General features: G+C 38.3%; 1 protein-coding gene across 8 annotated transcripts in view; it reads left to right on the plus strand.

Annotated features, from left to right (window-relative positions):
- Window positions 1-19,609, plus strand: part of NBEA (neurobeachin) — a 678,339-nt gene that overhangs the window by 540,351 nt on the left and 118,379 nt on the right. For all 8 annotated transcript variants that reach the window (XM_042998658.1, XM_042998776.1, XM_042998897.1 and 5 more), the window contains 2 exons: window positions 12,916-13,033; window positions 13,347-13,449. In XM_042998658.1, coding sequence (XP_042854592.1) covers window positions 12,916-13,033; window positions 13,347-13,449 — 221 coding nt within the window. The remainder of the gene's footprint in view (window positions 1-12,915; window positions 13,034-13,346; window positions 13,450-19,609) is intronic.

Raw genomic sequence — 19,609 nt, forward strand, 5'->3', positions numbered from 1 at the left:
CACTCAACAAATTATTTACTGAGCTTTGCAATGGGACAGGCACTGCACCAAGCGGTAGAGGTACAGTAATAAGTAGAAACAAATGGTCAAAGAGTGGGGGAGATTACGTTAATAAAATAAATAAACAAATTTGCAAAATTATATTTGTGTTAAGTGCTGGAAAGAGAACTTCTCTCATATACGGTGTCATGAGACTCTGTGATGGTGGGGGAGGTTACCTAGCAAGAGAGGGCAGCTGCGAAAATAAAAAGTAAAGAGAGCTCAAGGATGAGTAGAAGTGAAGTAGGCAAATAGGGGATGGAAGATATTTCCAGAGAAGAAAGAATATGTGCATTGGCTCTGTGACAGGAGACAACATGGTATGGATAAGATATTGAAAGAAGACCCGTGGGGCTGGAGCCAGGAGAGCAAAGTGGTACCAGATGTGTCTGGTGCAGGAGATTGTTACATCTACCACTAGACCCATCTTTTTTGGTCTTGGCTTCTGCTTCCTCAAAATTCCTGCTGCTTATGATTTCTGGTGACTGCTTTCTCTGCCTTTTGGCTTCCTCCCGCCTTCCTGTTAGAGTTGTCTCTGAATATCTCACATTCAGATCATTAAGACAGATTATTGAATGGTGTCAGCCAGTCAGCATTCGTGATAGCATGGTTCTGATGGACAGATGGGATTTTTACAGCCACTAGCTGTGGCCATGCTACTTAGATAAACTACTTTTATAGTGGTTGTCCATCCTGCTCCAGTCCACTGTGGCCCAGAGTTGTGGGGTCACAGGTAACCAACATGCTAAAAAAGGAACTCTTCAGGAGGGGGTACCTTTCGTCCTGTCCCAATACATCATGAATTGGGAATCGACTCTGAACTGTCTTGATATGACTGCTTTTTGTTGTTGTTGTTGTTTTTACACATTTTATTTTTTGTTTTGTTTTCAATATATGAAGTTTATTGTCAAATTGGTTTCCATACAACACCCAGTGCTCATCCCAAAAGGCGCCCTCCTCAATACCCATCACCCACCCTCCCCTCCCTCCCACCCCCCATCAACCCTCAGTTTGTTCTCAGTTTTTAAGAGTCTCTTATGCTTTGGCTCTCTCCCACTCTAACCTCTTTTTTTTTTTCCTTCCCCTCCCTCATGGGTTTAAGTTAAGTTTCTCAGGATCCACATAAGAGTGAAACCATATATGACTGCTTTTTAATTAATATAAACCGTATAAATTATAGCTTTTTCTGCACATGTGTGTTAATAAATATTGATCAACAAAGACATTTATAATTAATTACTACTATTAAATTATTGCTGTGGGCTGGGCTCTGTGCTAAGTATGAAAAATGCAGAGATGAACTGAGAATTTTTGCCCTCAGTGAGCCCACAGGTTAGCAAGAGACACCAACAAGTAAACTGATAATTGCAATAATGGTTTGGTAAGTGTCATAGGTAGGTCCAGGGTTCCCAGAGGGAGCAGCAGCCTCTTCTAGTCCAGTCATTAATAGGAGCTAATCAGAAGAACAAAATAGGGAGACATCTACCAGACGGAAGAAACACCATGTGCAAGGACACAGAAGTATAACAGAACATGACACATTTGGGGGCTGAAAAGTGTTCAGGATGGTCAGGATCTTAAGAACTAGGCATAATGCACATTGTGGCTCAATATGGGGTTTGATACTACCATTAATAATAGTAGTTCACACTTATTAAGTATCTACTGTGTACCATAAGTATATACACCTTATATAAATAAACTATTATAAAAAATTTGAAAACAAAAATTTAAAAATTAAAATTAAAAAAACTAAAAATTTTTAAGATAAAAATCTTTTAATGTGTTAAAAGATTTCTCTCATAACATCATTAGATCTCCAGTCAAAAGCAATTCCCCTTTATATCTACTCTGTAGGTTAGGAATGATTCATTTCCCTATTGCAACAATGACCGCAAATGCCCCATCTAATCTTGTGTCATTTCTGACTGCACCTAAAACTCGACTCTGAAATATTTGCAAAAAGGGAAAACAATTTGTGCTGACAATTAATAGTATCCACAGATCAGACCCTATTACAAAAAAGGTTCAAAGAAAAACCTGTAACCCAGAAATCCAAACGATCTCATATAGAAGAAAAAAAAGCCAAAACTGGAGATGCATACATATAACTAGTTTAAAACTTGACATCATACAAAACAGTACAAAGGAAGGTAACATATTCAGTATGTAAATGAAAGTAAATTCTAGAAACCAGAAATAAGCTTCTTTCCAGTAGTGTAGAGTTCTCCCTCCCCCTACCGCATTCCTCCCCTTTGTTAAATAATAGCAGAGGGACAAATACAAAATTTTAGAGTTTGCCAAATTTGAGAAAATGAGAAAACACAGCCAAATATATAATAGTTACACATGGGGACATTCATGAATAGGACAAAAATGAAGCAACCTTGCCAATACCATTTTTAATTTTGAGAATTTTACCATAATTTTGAGTGTGCGTTTGAAGATGAAGTAGGCACAGAGGACTCCAGCTGCAAGCCCAAGTTTGTTTGAAAATTAAATTTTAAATATTTTCTTCAACAAAAATTGATTGAGTTTCCTCCATGTGCTGCTTCTGTAAGGAATGTAAAATAGACTACAACCTAGTCTCTACCCTCAAGAAGTGTCCAACTGTTACAGAATGTATATAATAAAATAAGTGAATTTAAAAGCCTTTGCCATGATGTGAGATACTATTGGAGAGAATACAAATAATACTCTTTTGAAAGGGTTCATGGTTTTCTACTAATGACAATAAAACAGCATTTGCATAGACTATTGGAACCACATCTACACTGAAGTCACAGCAGTGATTTTCAAGTGCAAATTTAATCATCTCACCTCTTTGTTTAACATAGGGACTCTCTGTTTTTCTCAGACCAAAAGTTCAGACTCCAACATGAATTACATAATATTTCCCCATGTCTAGGTTCCCCACCCGCCTTTTATTATTCTCATTCATTCATTCATTCATTTATGTTTCACTTTCCTCCTCTTTACGATATGTGTTCCAGACAGCCTGGACCCATCCCCCAAGGCACCATTTTTACATACATCTTGTTCATTCTGCTTAAGAACCTCTTCTTTCCCCTTTTGCTCACTATTTGTGATTCTCCAGCAGACTACGAACTCCTTGAGGTGAAGGATTCTACCCCTCTTGTTTGCCATCAGCTCATGGAGGTCAGTCGGTAGATATTCGCTGAATGAAAGTCACTGAAAATAAATACAATTGATAAATGATGAGGACAGGTTTGGTAGAAAAGAGCTGGCCCATGTTTAGATAGATAGAAAGATAGAATGGAAGAAGCCTTCTCAGAATTATCACTACTGACAATGAGAGTGGCAGCTGATGTCCCAAAGGGTTGGGCTTTCTCATTACAGCTTAGTAGTATGAGTTCAGATAATTTCTAGAATACAAACTGTCACTAAGGAAACTGTGTAGTAGCTGTGGCTGTTAGTTTAGTAGAAGTTTATTTGCTGTGGTCCAGCTTTTCTCCTCCCTTGCTGGCAGTGTTGTATATGTGTGTCTGTGTGTCTGTGTATGTCTGTGTCTGATAGGCAGGAATTATAGTTCTAGGTTAACATATGTTTAGCACTTCCTATGTGCCATGCCCTGTCCTAAGCATTTTTACAAAGAGTTATTCCATTCAGTCCTCATAACCACCCTATGCAGTAAGGTATTATTATTTCCCCCAAATCTTGAGATAAGTAAAGAGTTGAAAAGTAGCTAACTTGCCTCATGTCTCACAGCTTGTGAGTAATATAGGCAGACCCTAGGGTGACTTTAAATTGAGGATAGGCAGTTTCCTTTTAAAAAAAATAGTTACAAACAGAGAGAGGGAGGCAAACCACAAGAGACTCTTAAATAAAGAGAACAAATTGAGGGTTTTTGGGAGGTGGGGGAGAGGGGAAAGTGGATGATGAGCATTGAGGAGGGCACTTGTTGGGATGAGCACTGGGTGTTATATGTAAGCCAATTTGACAATAAAGTATATTAAATAAATAAATAAATAAATAAATAAATCGAGGATAGGCAGGCACATAAATTGATGAATTACAGCAAAAAAAAAAAAAAGCAAGGTTATTAAATAAAAAACTCTCTGTGGATGGGGTGCCTACATTTTCCCTGCTGGAGGATGTTTCTTGACCCTGCAGTTTTAATCCATATGCTGATAATGGCTGTGTGTATGAAAATCTATAACCTCACAAGTATAGCAGTAATAACGTAGATTGTTTCATTTTCATTGAGAATGTATTTTCTGTAAATCCTCATCTTGCCAGCTTGATTTCTTGAGCACTTTTGTTGGGTTCACAGTTATGCCTCTTGCAGTGTTCCCTATTTTCAATTTCATATTACTCAATTATTTATTTCATCAAGATTAAGTATTTTCCATAAAAATTTTCTAGGGTTTGATTCAGTGATCAATTTTTCAGTCTATATTAGATTTTACTGATTATGGTGCTTGCCCTTGACAGTTTTATTTTTAATTCATTATTAATTGAACAAAAGGCCAAAGTGAGACTTTTGCATCAGCTCTTTGAGGATTTCTTTATTGTGCAAAGCTGGTCTATCGCAATTGTCCCCTAACTTTTTTTTTAACCTATGCTGCAAAAAATAATTTAATAAAACTATATACAACCCAATATTGTATGTCAACCATACTTCAATATAAAAACAAAACTATTCACCACCCTGCACAGGTTTAAGTTCACGTCTAAAATTTTTCTTAAGTTCAAATATTTTTAAAAGCTGTAATATCCAGCATGTTCTAAATATTGATAGTTTAAAGTAAAATTGTTATGTCATTGTTCCATGAAAGGGAGATCTATACTAAATGACTTCCAAAGGCCAAAGAAGCCATAAGACTGAGGAAAAAGACCAACAAGTCCAGCTTGATGAGAAATGGTTTGTTTAGGAGACTTAACCGAGACTGTCTTGGGCAACTGAAAGAGAAGTACCTCTCCTGCAGCCCCACATCCCTGTAAAACCTGCTTTTATAGCTGTGGAGGCTGGAAGTACATGGTGAGGGGCCACCCAGGGGAACGTTCAGGAATATGTGTGTGTGTCATACCTACCCCTATATCTGGGGCAGATCAAGAATGTTATGCCCCTGAGAGTAGACTTAAGGGTGTGGTTAAACAAAAGGAAGGAATGGGGGGGGGGGGGGAGGGGGGTGCTGTGTTCATGAAGTTTCCCATCACAGAATGGTCATCTTGGGGAATTTCTCCAAGATGGTTGGTCTGGTTCACAAAATCCCTTTTCAGATATATTCAGTAGGATCAAATATATCCAATAGAATAGTGATTTGATTTCTGTCATCACCCATTTTAAATCTTTTTTCAAATGGATATTTCATGTAATTCCTCTTTCTCTGAACTCATATTTCCATTTGCTTCCCTCCCCAAAATTTACCTAATCTAAAATATCTTATCCTTTTTTTTTTAATGTTTATTCATTTTTTGAGAGACAGAGAGAGACAGAGCGTGAGTGGGGGAGGGGCAGAGAGAGAGGGAGACACAGCATCCGAAGCAGGCTCCAGGCTCTGAGCTGTCAGCACAGAGCCCGACGTGGGACACAAACCTATGAACTGTGGGATCATGACCTGAGCGGAAGTAGGATGCTCAACAAATGAGTCACCCAGGCACCCCATAAAATATCTTATTCTTGAAAGTCTTTTATTGATCACTATATTATACTAATCTGTAAAAAACATATACACTTATAAATCAAAGTTTTAATTTTTTTAATTCCTAAAACTATGAAATTTTAAGTATTTAAAACTTTTATTCTGGAATAAATTATTATTAAAAATAACATAGCTTACAATCATACAAGAATAGAAATATAATGTAAACTTTGGAAAATAGCAAAAAAATTAAAATGCTATTGGAAATTCATCTCTTAATGAGATGAATGGTTAATATATCCACATATGAATATTGCTAGAACAGTACAAGGATCAATATTACAGCTACTCCTAGCTTTCTTTTTTGTAGATGTGTTGAAAAACCTTGTTCACATAAATCAGCAATGTTATAAGATTTTGTGCCATTTCTAAGTTGTACGCTAAAAATCACTCAATGATCTATAATCAAAAATTATTTTAAATGATCTCTTCATTATCAACTCAATTAGATCCAACTTCAATCTTTGCATGTAAAAAATTGAGAAACCATCTGAGTTGCAAAAGGATTTTTTTAAATCTAGTCATTGTAGGCATACACTTTTCAACATCCCCATTAATGTTTTGAATTATCCCTTATTTGAGGCTCTTACCCCCTCAACAGATCTTATTACCCCAGGCAATACACCATAAAGAGTCCCCATCCCCAACTTTTTTTTTTTTAATAGAAAGGGCAATGAGAAAGACACGAGAAAGGGAAGCTGTACTTCCCTCACAGGTTTGGTCTTGTCCAGATAGACTTTAAGAAGTTGAGGATCGGGGCGCCTGGGTGGCTCAGTCGGTTAAGCGTCCGACTTCAGATCAGGTCACGATCTCACGGTCCGTGAGTTTGAGCCCCGCGTCGGGCTCTGGGCTGATGGCTCAGAGCCTGGAGCCTGCTTCCGATTCTGTGTCTCCCTCTCTCTCTGCCCTCCCCCGTTCATGCTCTGTCTCTCTCTGTCTCAAAAATAAATAAACGTTAAAAAAAAATTAAAAAAAAAAAGAAGTTGAGGATCTGGACGCTTATTCTGTTACATTCTGTGTACCTAACTTATCTCTCAGAAAGTTATTGCATTGCCCATTTAGAAGATGCTGTTCCATTGTGTTTCTGTTTCAGTCCTTCCATGCACATCTAATTGTTTACTGTATCTTATACTTCTCCATGCCTTCAGTGAGGAAATAGCGTCACCAAGAAGACATTGTGGTGGGAACAGGGAGGAGAGAGTGGCAAACGTCCAGCTGTCTTTGCCACTCCCTGCATCCTCACCCCAGTGTACCACAACAGCAATTATCAGTCAGAGACGCACTTGCACAGGGTCATTTTAAAACCCAAGCTTCCTCTGTCTTGTGGTTTGGCTTTCCTTCTAGGCCTTAGAATTCTCTCCATTCATCTGGAAATGGAAAAGAACACGCACCATCATGTAGAAATATAAACCTGAAACTACTTTTGAACTATTCCATCTTGAATACACTGGTTATATCCCATATCATTGAACGTTTATGCGGAATTATTAAAATAATGAGGACTTGCAACTTTACGTTGTGTTAGACCCCTTTAATTAAACTGTTCAGGCTACAAGGACAAGTCGGTTAGATATGACAACCTCACGAACACTGAAAAGGGCATGTCCATCCAGCCTTCTGCAACATTTTCATCAATTCTTAACAGAAACTGTAACCTGCAGCAAAATTCACATTTTTCACATTCAAAGAAAAAAGTGTTTGTAATACTTGTTCTAACATAGGTGTTAGGTGATGTCGAGATCAGCAAAGGTATCACTAAACAAGTACTTTTTAGGTTGCACAATATTCGCTGCCTTAAGAAGGAAAAAAGATGATGAAACTGATTTGACAGCCCTAGACATGTTTCTGACAACATATACGTGTCTGATTCACATGAGTGCACACGAACCCTAGTTTTCTTCAACAGGATCATCAAATAATCTGTGTTAAGCACACATCTGGGCGAGGTGGTTTACAAGGGGTCTCTATTACATTTGTGTTATATTGCTTCCTGAGTGATCCAGTTCATAAGTGAGGGGGGCAGACCTCAGGGAATGAGGCCAGTGTGGAGTCTTTCTCCCTTCACTTCTTTTGGGTACTAAGCAGTTGGCTCAAACTAGTTCAGTGGTCACTTAAAATCACAAAGTTCCCTAAGATTTGGGATCCGAGATGCTTTAATATTCTTGTTTATGACCTACATGATGTCATGAAAATTATGTGTATTCAATTTTCAGAAAACAAAACTGAATTGGGGTGATTGATTAGATTTCCTAGTATATTAAATAATTTGGAGAAGCAGGCAGGGACAAACCAGATAATGTAGGAAGGTTGACTTAAGAAAGAAAACAAAAGCCACAAACCTCAAACATAGATAAAAGTACATAGTGGTATAGAAAAATACCTTGGATTGTAATGAAAAATGAGCGTAAAGAGTTATTATGGAATGTCCTGCAACCCATAGAACATTATGTAACTAGTAAAGGTATAAATAAAATATAGTCAGTCTTATAGTATCAAGTCATATGTCAGATCTGGGCTTGAGGCCCAGGTTTTTAATAGAAAAATGACATGAACTCAATATTTAATCAACTATACATGATAATATTTTACATTTCTGAAATACATACAGATTCGTTACACTCCTCATCACTTGCCCAAAGTTATATCCTAACTGGTCTCACAACCTTCCACCACAGCCTCCACGTACTGCCAGGCAAGTGTCGGAAAATGTCACTAGGTTCCCTCTGCCAATTTTGGGGGCTTTCTCGTTGCCCATGAGCAGAGGAGAGTAAGGAAGGTTGTGCTACAGTCTAAGGACGCCTGTGGCAACCACAAAACTTATCTGAGTGCTAGTGTTACAGCAACGGATCACCATGTTTTACATTTTGTTTTCCATCCTGTCTGTATTAACTTCATTACAAAACATTGTCAGTTACTTACCAGAAATAAAACTGATGCTCAAGAAGGGTGCCAGGTGATATTCTGTGACACACCTCAGTACGCATTTTGTTGAAGTGAGAGGTGTTAGGTTTAAAAGTCAAAATACTGTAGCCTGAAGACCTTGCCTAGCCCCTCTAGAGTGAAGGACTCCTTTCTGTGGGGGGCATGGCCTTTCAGGATGAGGTGTAGCTGAGTCCAGAGGTTCCCCAGGGTGAAAATTAGACTGCCACAGAAGAGAAGCCAGAAAAAAAACTATCTGGTTTTTTTCTGATCTTGACTCAAACTAAAGTCAGGAGAGATGTCTGGTAGGCTCAACCGTTAAAATAGTAAACATGAGAAGTCTGGAGGCCAAACTAGAAAGCTTTATGCAGTTCAGCCAAGGAGTCGGAAATGCACACATTTGTAAGATTTCTCTGTAGCTTTCCCCGTGTGTGTTATCTCTGTCCATTTCTCTTAGTGATTTATTGAGTGGACAAATGTGTGTGCACCAGGCACTGTTTGAGGCACTGTGTACTGAGCAGTAAATAAGACAGGGTCCTGTTCTCATGGAACTTTCATGTTATAGGGGGAGGACAGAGGAAGAAACAAATAAAGAAGAAAATAAGTAAGTGCCATGCACAGAATTAAAATAAAGTGCTCTAATAGAAGAGACAGTGGAGGTTAGTATGTGGTGATTCAACATTGGATGCCAGGAAAGGCACCTCACAAGAGGGGATATAGAAATTTTTTAAATAAAATATTTTAAGAGACTTTCATTCCATATACAGTCTTCAAGGAAATGAGAAGGGAAAGCAGGAATTGGTTTGCTATTTAAAAATGAAGAAGAAGGAGAAGGAGAAGGAGACTCCTCTAGGCTCTATTGGATTTTGTTGGCAGGGAATTATGACCAGTTCAGAGCATTATCTTTCATCAGCCCATCTTTAAGGATTTCAAAAGCTTAAATATAACATAGGTTACTGTAAAGTAATTAGGAAGGTTTTTTTAATAAAGTTGTAAATAGTTATATTTACATAAATATATATATAATTTATAATATATATGTGTATATATGTATATATGTATATGTATATGTATACACATATATATACATACACACACACACACACACACACACACACATACATACACACAGACCCTTTGGTAAGGGCCATACAGTTATCCAGACGATATTGTCCTTGCTCAGAATAGCTTTGGACCTTTGGATCTGTCTTTTGGAATTTGCTTCTTGAGCTGTTTACTAGCTACTAGCAAAATAACTTTTAGTTTTAGTCTCTCTCCTTTTACTCCTTGCCTCCAGGCTTTACTGAGTTCCTCTGATTGTCTCTGTCCTTTTTTCTTTCTCCTGAGGGTCCCTGAGGACTGTTACAGTCCCAGCCTGGAGCAAAGACAGTAGTAGTGGTGGTGGGAGAACTGATTGAGTTTGTCTATCAGTCTGGATCCAGCAGGAGAGAAAAACCACATAGCAACTTAAACAGGGAAAGTGTAATGTGAATAATTATAATCTAAAACTATCACAGGAGATCAGAGTAACAGGGAATGATTAGTAAGAAATAAAAAGAGCTCTAAAGAATGTAAGAATAGCATTGGAAATGAGCAGCCCCTACTCTTAGAGGCCCCCCTGGGCTCACTGGGGAAGGCATGGCTGTAGCTCCTTGGGGGGTGGAGAAGTCACTCTGGTGCTCTGGTGGGGGTACGTGCTGGAGCTCTGTCCTCTAGAACTTTTCAGAAATCCACCCTCTAGGGAGCTGGTGAAACTGTTCAGGGGAGAGGTTCAGGGGAGAGGCAAGTCTGCTGCAAAACTGCCTGGGGCAGGGGGAGGTACTGGAAGAAAAACTGTCTGTCACTGGGTCCTGGTGGCCATCACACCCTGCAGAAGCCTGGCAGTGGAGAAACCCCAGTTCTTCGGGAAGCTGCTGAGTGAGCGAGCGCACCAGCCCCGGCAAGGAAAACCCCTTCCTCCCGCCTGCGGGTTCTCTTCAGTGTGCTTTCCTGACAACGCTTCACATCGTGGCAGCTAACAGAGCAAAAATAAAGGGTACAGGTTCATGTTCGCAGAACAAGCAATTAAGGCTGAATTTGGAGCTGGAGAACCATCCAGTGACGGCCGGCAAAGCTGGGGAGACAGTCTCACGGGGAGCACTCCAGAAGTTCGACTAACTCCTGTGTGTTTGTGAATGGCCTGCCTGCTATAAGCGAAATAATGGAAAGGAACACTTGGCCAAATATTCATTGCATCATGCCCAAAGAGAGAAATAAGTAAAAATAAGAGTGTGTATGTGTGTGAGTGTGTCTGTCTCCATCCTCATGGCGTAACGGTTTTCATATAGGGGCGCAACACAGCCTTCCTGACAAGGTCTCTCCTTTTTTATGAGATTATACACATTGTACTGCTTTGGGTTTTCAAACAGCCTTAATAGTTTCAGTTTTTAGTGAACTGATGGTCATGTGGAAGATAGTTTTTGTTGGTTTGGTTGTTTTACTTGTCCTGAAATTTTTCCTATCCGACAAAAAAGTTATCAATCTTGTATCAGTACTCTCCCCATTAAAAAAAAAAAATTACACTGGTCTATGAAATTTGAATCTGGGGAACATTGCACCCAGCTGAGAATGTATTAGTATGAATTGTGGCAAGTCACTATAACCCTTTTGTGAAATGTATAGTTTTACATTTAGAAACCCAAACACAGATGTCACTTTATGCTCAACAGTAAGGACATAGAAGCTTATAAACAGAACTTAGATAATAGCTCAGGCCATGCACTTAAGGTTCATTGTCGCTGCTTAAACTAACCAGTAATAGTATTATTATCACTGTTTTTCAGATGATGAAAATCAGATGGAGTTAAATAATTTTTCCAAGGTCCTCTAACTGCTATATAACAGAGCCAAGATTTGAATAGGAGTCTGACTGGCTCCAAAATGTTTCAGGATTTAAATAGATGTCTGACTGCTTCCAAGAACTTTCTAGCATCGAGGGAAAGACAAAACTGAATTAAGGAGTTAGAAAGAAAATGGAATTTTCACAAACTAAAAGACCAAAGTATCACATATTATATATCTTTTCCCAGAGAAAGGAAATGTAAAAAGGGAATTCATAACTTGCTTTTAAAGCTTAAGGAGTATCATGCATGTAGAATTCAACTAGTTTTGATTTCACCAGAGCAAATTTCAATGTGGTAGGTTGTACAGAGTGTACTAGTGCAAAGAGAAACGTATTTTGTGTTGTTAACTTGCAATGGTGTATCAGGAGGGACTGCATTTGTTTCAGATTTGCCTACAGTGGCTTTATCAAATATGGACTGATCTGTGTCATGTAACAAGAAGTGCCGGTGGGGTGGTTGCTGACACTGTTTCACTAACTCAATATTAGGGCCAACCTTGCTTCAATTTCCTTGGCCTTGCTCTCCTGGTTATACAATTGCTGCTACAGTTCCTGCCATTACATCTCTATTCAAGAGAGAAGAAAAAAAAGTGTGCCAGCTACATATCACTCATTCTGTCATCTTTTCTGAAACATCCCCAACCGACTTTGGTTTTGTTCTCGTTAGCCAGCTCAGGGTCAAATGTCCTCACCCCTAGTTTCAGTGGAATTTGCGAAAGCAAGGAATAACTTTGCCATGATTGGCTTAGACCGTGGGTCAGCCAGATTGGCCCCAGGACCAAATTCAGGCCACCTCTGTTGTTATTAATAAAGTTTTATTGGAACACAGCCACACGCATTCATTTATACATTGTCTATGACCGGTTTCACTCTACGATGGCAAAGCTGAGTAGTTGTGATAGGGGCCATATGGCCTTTAAGGTCTAAAAATATTTGCCGTTTGTCCTTGTACCAAAAATGCTTGCTACCCCTACCTTAACCAGTCATGACCCATTGCCTGGTGTTGACCACATAGACACTGCTGCTAACTGGGCTTCCACTAAGCAAGGAAGAAGGAAGAAAAGGAATATTGGAAAAGAACCAACAGAATATGTCAAGTTACCTTGCCCAACTAATTATATACAAGACCAAAAACTATAATGTATATCTGTTTTAAGTCACAGGGTCACTTTAAATATATAATTTTTCTGCTGTTCATTTCTTCATGAGCCAACCAAGAAAATGCAGACAGGTAGAAATTTTGCAAATGCTGTATACAGAATCGGATGATTGGCAGTGTTGTGATATATCATGAATCCAGGAAGATAATCCCTAATTTACTGACTTTTATACAGCACTAAGATATTGTCAGACTAAGTCTTAGACACACATTTCACTGGCTGACACTTCCCTTTCAACTATTTATTTTAGGTTCTTGCATACACTGAAGGACTTCACGGAAAATGGATGTTCAGCGAGATACGAGCTGTCTTTTCAAGACGTTATCTTCTACAAAACACTGCTTTGGAAGTATTTATGGCAAACCGAAGTAAGGCCCCTTAAATATTATGAAATGTGCTCATATTTGGATGTTATTTATTTACATAGAATGATACGGTTTTCATTTTTCCCTGCTGTATTTCTCTCTTTGATACGCCCTCACTAAAATAAGAAGAAAAATTAGTTTGTTTGAAAATGTTAATCCTAGATTTTTCCTGGATAATGCTGTACAGAAAGCTGATTTTCCATGAAGATACATTACCTTGACAAATAAATCATGAGAGGCACTTGAAAATGATTTCTAAAATTGATGGTTAGTTCTCCTGTGGCTTTCTAACTCGTGTTTTTTCTTTTTCCCACAGCCTCGGTTATGTTCAATTTCCCCGATCAAGCAACAGTAAAAAAAGTTGTCTATAGCTTACCTCGGGTTGGCGTAGGGACCAGCTATGGTTTGCCACAAGCCAGGTAATTATATCATATCACGCATTATGTATGGTTCGTTAACATATTTTAATCCTAGTATGACAGAAATATAAATAAGGTTATACCATTATAATTATTTTGAGAACCAAGGCATTTTCTTTCTCTGCAAGTCATTTGTAGGCAAAGAGGCTGTGAAACATCTATTTTAAGAATGACAGAAGAGTTGATGTATAAGTTTTATTTAACACCTATATAAATGAGGAAGTAAAAAAGTTGATTGTATATCATAGCTCGCACATCATTAGGACATTTTTGCTGAAGATCTTACAAAAAACATAACAGAGCCTCATGATATTTGTGACTAATTGTTGCATGATCGCATATAAACTGTTTGTATAAATGCTGCACATAGATGCTTCTTCATGAAAGTAATAAAACTCTTAGAATTTGTTGAGGTTAATAGTTATGAATGATGGTGTGGTTTTAACCATTTCCTAAATGTTTCATCTTGGTATTTTAAAATATAATTTTGAAATCTTATTTTATCAAAAGATACTAGTCTAAGAGAAAACATAGTAATTATGTGTATCACTAATATCAGTCAGTTTTTAGCTCCATGTAACTGAATACCTGTCTAAAAGTGGCTTAAACACTAGAGTGTTTCGCGGTTTGAGCCTTACTTTATCAAAAGTCTGGAGTTAAGGAGTTTCCAGTACTGTCTCCGACGTTCAGTGATGTCAAGACCCTCAGTCAGCCTCCTGGTCACAAAATACCCACTAGTGTTCCAGATAGCACAGCTTCACACAGTTGCATTAAAATGGGGAAAAGACACAAAGGGTTTCTCCTCGAGCCTCTAGGTTTTAGGAAAGAATATATTTGTGAGAAGCCTCCTGCAATCTTTATCTTAGGTCCCTTTGGCCTGAATGGGCTCACCTTCCTGTCCTTTGAACAATCATTGCCAAAGCGAAGTGAGTTAACTGGCTTAGGCCAATCACCCTCTGGGTAAAACTCAGGGTAAACTGTACCTCTGAAGTCCTCGCCACCTCCTGCTTGAACAAAACAGGTCCCTGTTGGCCAGAAAGAAAGATACTGACTTGGGACAGACAAACAACAATGTCTTCCACATCAGTCACTCTGTCCATGAGAATTATTGCAGAGCCCAGCGTGGATGGACAGGAAAACTAATCTTTGTGTATCTTCCCTTAAATAGGCTACAGACATTTAAAAGACAGGGACTGTGTCTTCTGTATCTTTTAATCTATAGAACCTAGCACAGAGCCTAATTGCTGAGATGCTTTTTAGGTGCTACTCAACTAGAATTACCTTGATTTACAAAGCATCTGTTCTCGTATTAAGCTCACAGTGTAAGACCAATTCACTGACATGTATGTACAAGCTCAGGATATTTGCTAGGAGAATGACAAGATTAAATTAAGACATTAGTGGATAATGAAGAAATACTTATGTAGAATACAGGTCAGAGGAAAAATGCATTTAATCTATCGAAAAAAAGAAAATGAGGTTAGTTTTGCAAGACTTGTTCTTACTGAATCGAAGCTGACTCATGTAATCACTGCTTCCTTTCCCAAGTGCTTACAAACTGTTCGTTTAATCGTCAATTCAAGGATTTTTCCAGGAATTGACATTAAGAACTGACAAATAGGTCTTTCTCCTTTTTGAAAATGATCTTCTGCCTCCTGACATCTTTCTCAATGATCATGATTCTTCAGAGATTACCCATACAGGTTTCTCAATGATGTGTGTAATTTCCTTCAGTACTCTTGGACTTGCCTCGACCTGGATTCATTTAAAACAACCGGAAGTTCTTTACTCTCTCCCTTACCTAGTATGAGTATTATTTCCCCTTTAACCACAGTTGGTCTCCCTTTGACTTTTGGAAGATCATCCTTCTTGATGGCAAAACTGGAAACAAAATAGATGCTTAATAGTTTTGGTTTTGCTGTTGCTTCAGACAGCCATTCTACCTTAAAACCCTTTTTTCTGGTCCTTTGGCTTGCCCCTGCCAATGGCTCAATGCATTCTTCGTTTCCTAATAATATCCCAGAAGTCCAGTTTTATGTATTTCCTGTGAGATATAGCCTTGGGAGCAGCAGATAGGGGTAAGAGGAACACTGAATCTGGGCTTGCACCTGCCCCTTCCTGGTGAGGTAACAGTCACAGAGCCTGATACGCTGAGTGGGAACTTAGTTGAAAGAATGAATAACACTAGGCGAGAGGAGTGACATTCTCATCTGCTATAAAATGGAGACATTATCTTTGAAAAGAGATGTTTTATGAAAGTCTTGAGATCATAAAGTGAAGGCATTTTGTAAACTGTAAACACACATACACACTATACACGTATATGGAACATGTACGCACATAGATAAGTAGGGAGGTGGGTAGGAGGGTAGGTAAACAGATAGGTGCACCTACACCCATAAACACGTGTGTGTGATATGTAAGGTCCTGTTATATTTACAGAATTGTCAAAGAGAAGGGATGATGTGTGGCTCCTACAAGTGGAAGCCTTCCAGATGACAGTGTTTTGATAGAACCACGAAGGGCTTAATTCTCGGCTTTGTTTTCTTGACATTGGGTCTTACCGGTTTAAGCAGAATTTATCAAACTCTAGGAAATTTACTCTAAACTAAACCTACAAGATTTATAAACAAAATTTTATCGGGGTGCCTCGGTGGCTCAGTCAGTTAAGCGTCCAACTTCGGCTTAGATCATGATCTCACGGTGCATGTGTTCAAGCCCTGAGTCAGGCACTGTGCTGACAGCTCAGAGCCTGGAGCCTGCTTTAGATTCTGTGTCTCCCTCTCTCTCTGCCTCTCTCTCTCTCTCTCTCTCTCTCTCTCTCTCTCTCTCTCTCTCAAAAATAAAAATAATAAAAACATTGAAAACAATTTTTATCAAATTCAAAGGCAGGTATACTGCTAGAATAATGGCCTTCACGTATCATGTAAGCCAGTTGTTGGACAAGCCCACCAAAGAGATAACATTACAAATCAGATTGTTGCTTTGTCCTTTTAGAATGAAAGGAATATATCCATTAAGCTAGCATAGCTCAATGAATGCCTCTTTAATTAATTAATATCCATTTACTGAGTTTTCATTTACTGAGAACATCCCATGTGGCAGGGACTATACTTTGTGTTTTAGTTTATAAACATTATATGTCTTCTTCTTCTTCTTCTTCTTCTTCTTCTTCTTCTTCTTCTTCTTCTGGCTTATAAACAACAAATTCTTGAAATTCTGTGAGGCTAGAAGTCTTAAGATCAAGATGCTAGCAAATTCGGTATCTGACTACAACCCATTTCCTGGTTCATAGATGGCCATCTCGCTATGTCTTCACGTGCCAAAAGGGAGCTCTCTGTCCTTAATTCTATTTTTTTAACGTTTATTTATTTATTTTGAGAGAAAGAGAAGGTACGAGTGGTAGAGGGGCAGAGAGAGGGAGAGAATCGGAAGCAGGCTCTGTGCCACAGTGCAGAGCCTGATGCAGGGCTTGATTCCATGAACTGTGGGATCATGACCTGAGTCAAAACTGAAATTCAGAGGCTTAACCAAGTAAGCCTACCAGGCACCCTCTTTGCCCTTAATTCTTAAAACAACCACATTCCTAACACATTGGGATTATCATCCCATTGTACAGCTAGGAAAATTTTGATTTAGGTAAGTTACTTATCTTGCCCAAGTTCATAGCTCACACCCTTCATTTCTATCCTGTGACATCTGTCAAGGTTTCCCACATTGCTCATAAGAACAATACCATCACCCCTGCATAATGATTGAAAAATACCAGCAAAAACTTGCCCATATTCTGGATTCCATACTGAGTACCATTGTTTGGTCAATGCATTTTTCTATTCAGATAGCACAATCAATTAACTTTGGATTTAATTAGATTATTTACTTACCAAAGATACATCTGGTTGTATCCATAAGGTTTGTGATTTTAAATGGTTGCCATTTATTGTGGTACTTAGTAGCTTTTATCTCAGAGGGCAGTTTGTCTTCATCTTATCCCCTGATTCTAAAAGCATCGTAATGTATGGGGCGCCTGGGTGGCTCAGTCGGTTAAGCGTCCGACTTTGACTCAGGTCATGATCTCACAGTCCGTGAATTTGAGCCCCACGTCAGGCTCTGTGCTGGCAGCTCAGAGCCTGGAGCCTGCTTTGGATTCTGTGCGTCCCTCTCTCTGTCCCTCCCCCTGTCCCTCCCCTACTCATGCTCTGTCTCTCTCTGTCTCAAAAATAAATAAAACATTAAAAAATATGTATTTTAAAAGCATTGTACTATAGCCCAAATACATACCAGCCATCCTCATTTAATATCTAAATTTGCTGTAGATGTTTTGAACAGACCTATTGATTTACCGTTTCCCATTCTTCTTCTTCATATGATTGAATTATTTAATTTTTTGGCATCACGTATCTTTTTAGCCATTTTTTCTTAGAGGGTGGCCAATAATTCAAGTCATTTAGTATGTACTTATTGAGACCCCACTATATACTAAGTATTGCTAAAAGCAAATCATATAACAGTAAGTAAAACAAGGTTCCTGCTCTCAATGAGTTTATGGTGGAAAAGGTGAAGCAGTAAACAGGAAAAGCTGGTCATTTTCTTAGACCTGCTGATAAGTGGCTTTTCTCAATTCCTTTCCCATGCCCACATTTTTCTATTACTTTCTCTAAGAATGACATGATAACTTTCTCCCATGATTCCCATTATTGGTACTTAGCAGGATTTGTGTGATTTTTGGTTTGGGGATATTTTTGATGGTCAGAATTATTTCCAGATCAGCAATTTTCTTCCTAAATTGTTTGGGTTCAAAATGTCAACAAAGGCATTCAACATTTTATGATATATATTGTAAAATTTTAGCATACTTCTCTGAGCGTGCTGCAGGTAAGAATTTTAGAATAGCAAGAATGTGATTACAATAGTAATACTGTGCAAATTGGACCAAACATGTGATTATAATAGCACAATGCAAATCGGACTAAGCAAAGTTTATTAATTCTTTGATGATTCAGAGCCTATGTTAGCCTGTTGCCATGACAAAGTCAGGATCAGGGATAAAGTTTACTACATAAAATAGTTGTGTGAGTAGAAGTAAAGCTGGAGAAATTTTAAATATTGATATCAGTATGGATCAAAATCTGGAAGCACTGTAAAAATCATATTATAAGTTAATTGAAAAATGTACCGAATTACAGAATTGATGTATGAAATATATATACCATTTACCGTTGCAATGAAGTGAATCATTAGACTCATATGGTTCATTTGGAGTGAGTCAAATATACATTACTAGCAAAGTTTTTTAAAAAGTTAATATTTTAAACATTGAGTTACACCTAATTATTCTTAGAATTCATAATTCGGATTTGAGTTTGAGATAACAAGTTCCTTTCCATCCTTCCCCCCCTCCTTTTCCTCAACTAATATGTATTTTAGCTCCTACTATGTACAAGACAGTGCCTATTAAGATTCCGTGCACATAGAAATATTTGACAATAATCCATGAAACAAAAATAGTCTTAAGTCCACAGTTCCCAAACTGAGCATCAGGGAACCTGGGATGTCACGGTGAACTCACAGGCTTCTGCAGGGCATTTCATGCTTTTTAAGGAAAAACAGCACCATCTGTCAGATACCACACAAACTCTTAGCTCAAGTTAGTTCTACATTTCAGCATTAGATAGCACTGTGTTCTTTTTCATGACATCTTAGCTTTGTAGAACCAGTTTTTGGGAGTTGCTATGATAAAAATTTAAAAAAAGGAGCTGCATGAAACTCAGTATGGAACAGGAGGCGTAAGGAGTGGTGTCAGATATAACAACAAGACTTAAGAAGCTGTGCAAAGCCCACGGTGCACACATCCCTTTACTAAGTAATTGTAGTTATTTCAGAATGAAGTAAAAATACTATTTTTATTTCAATTTATGAGTATTATATTTTCCAACAGCTACTTAGTTGTTAAGACTTATGTATTTATTATTTGGATCTAACCACCTAATAAACATGACTGTTAGGTATTTCTCTTGGCTCAGGGACAACATGAAAAAGTCCTTGACATACCAAGGGTAGCATGAATTGAAAACATTTAGGAACCTTTGTCTTAGGTTAGTGATCATTTCAGAAACTCAGTGGCTTTAGCAGACTTTTACAAATACAGGTCACTTTCATT

The sequence above is a fragment of the Panthera tigris genome, chromosome A1 (genome assembly GCF_018350195.1).
Source record: "Panthera tigris isolate Pti1 chromosome A1, P.tigris_Pti1_mat1.1, whole genome shotgun sequence".
In the NCBI taxonomy this organism is placed as follows: Eukaryota; Metazoa; Chordata; class Mammalia; order Carnivora; family Felidae; genus Panthera; species Panthera tigris.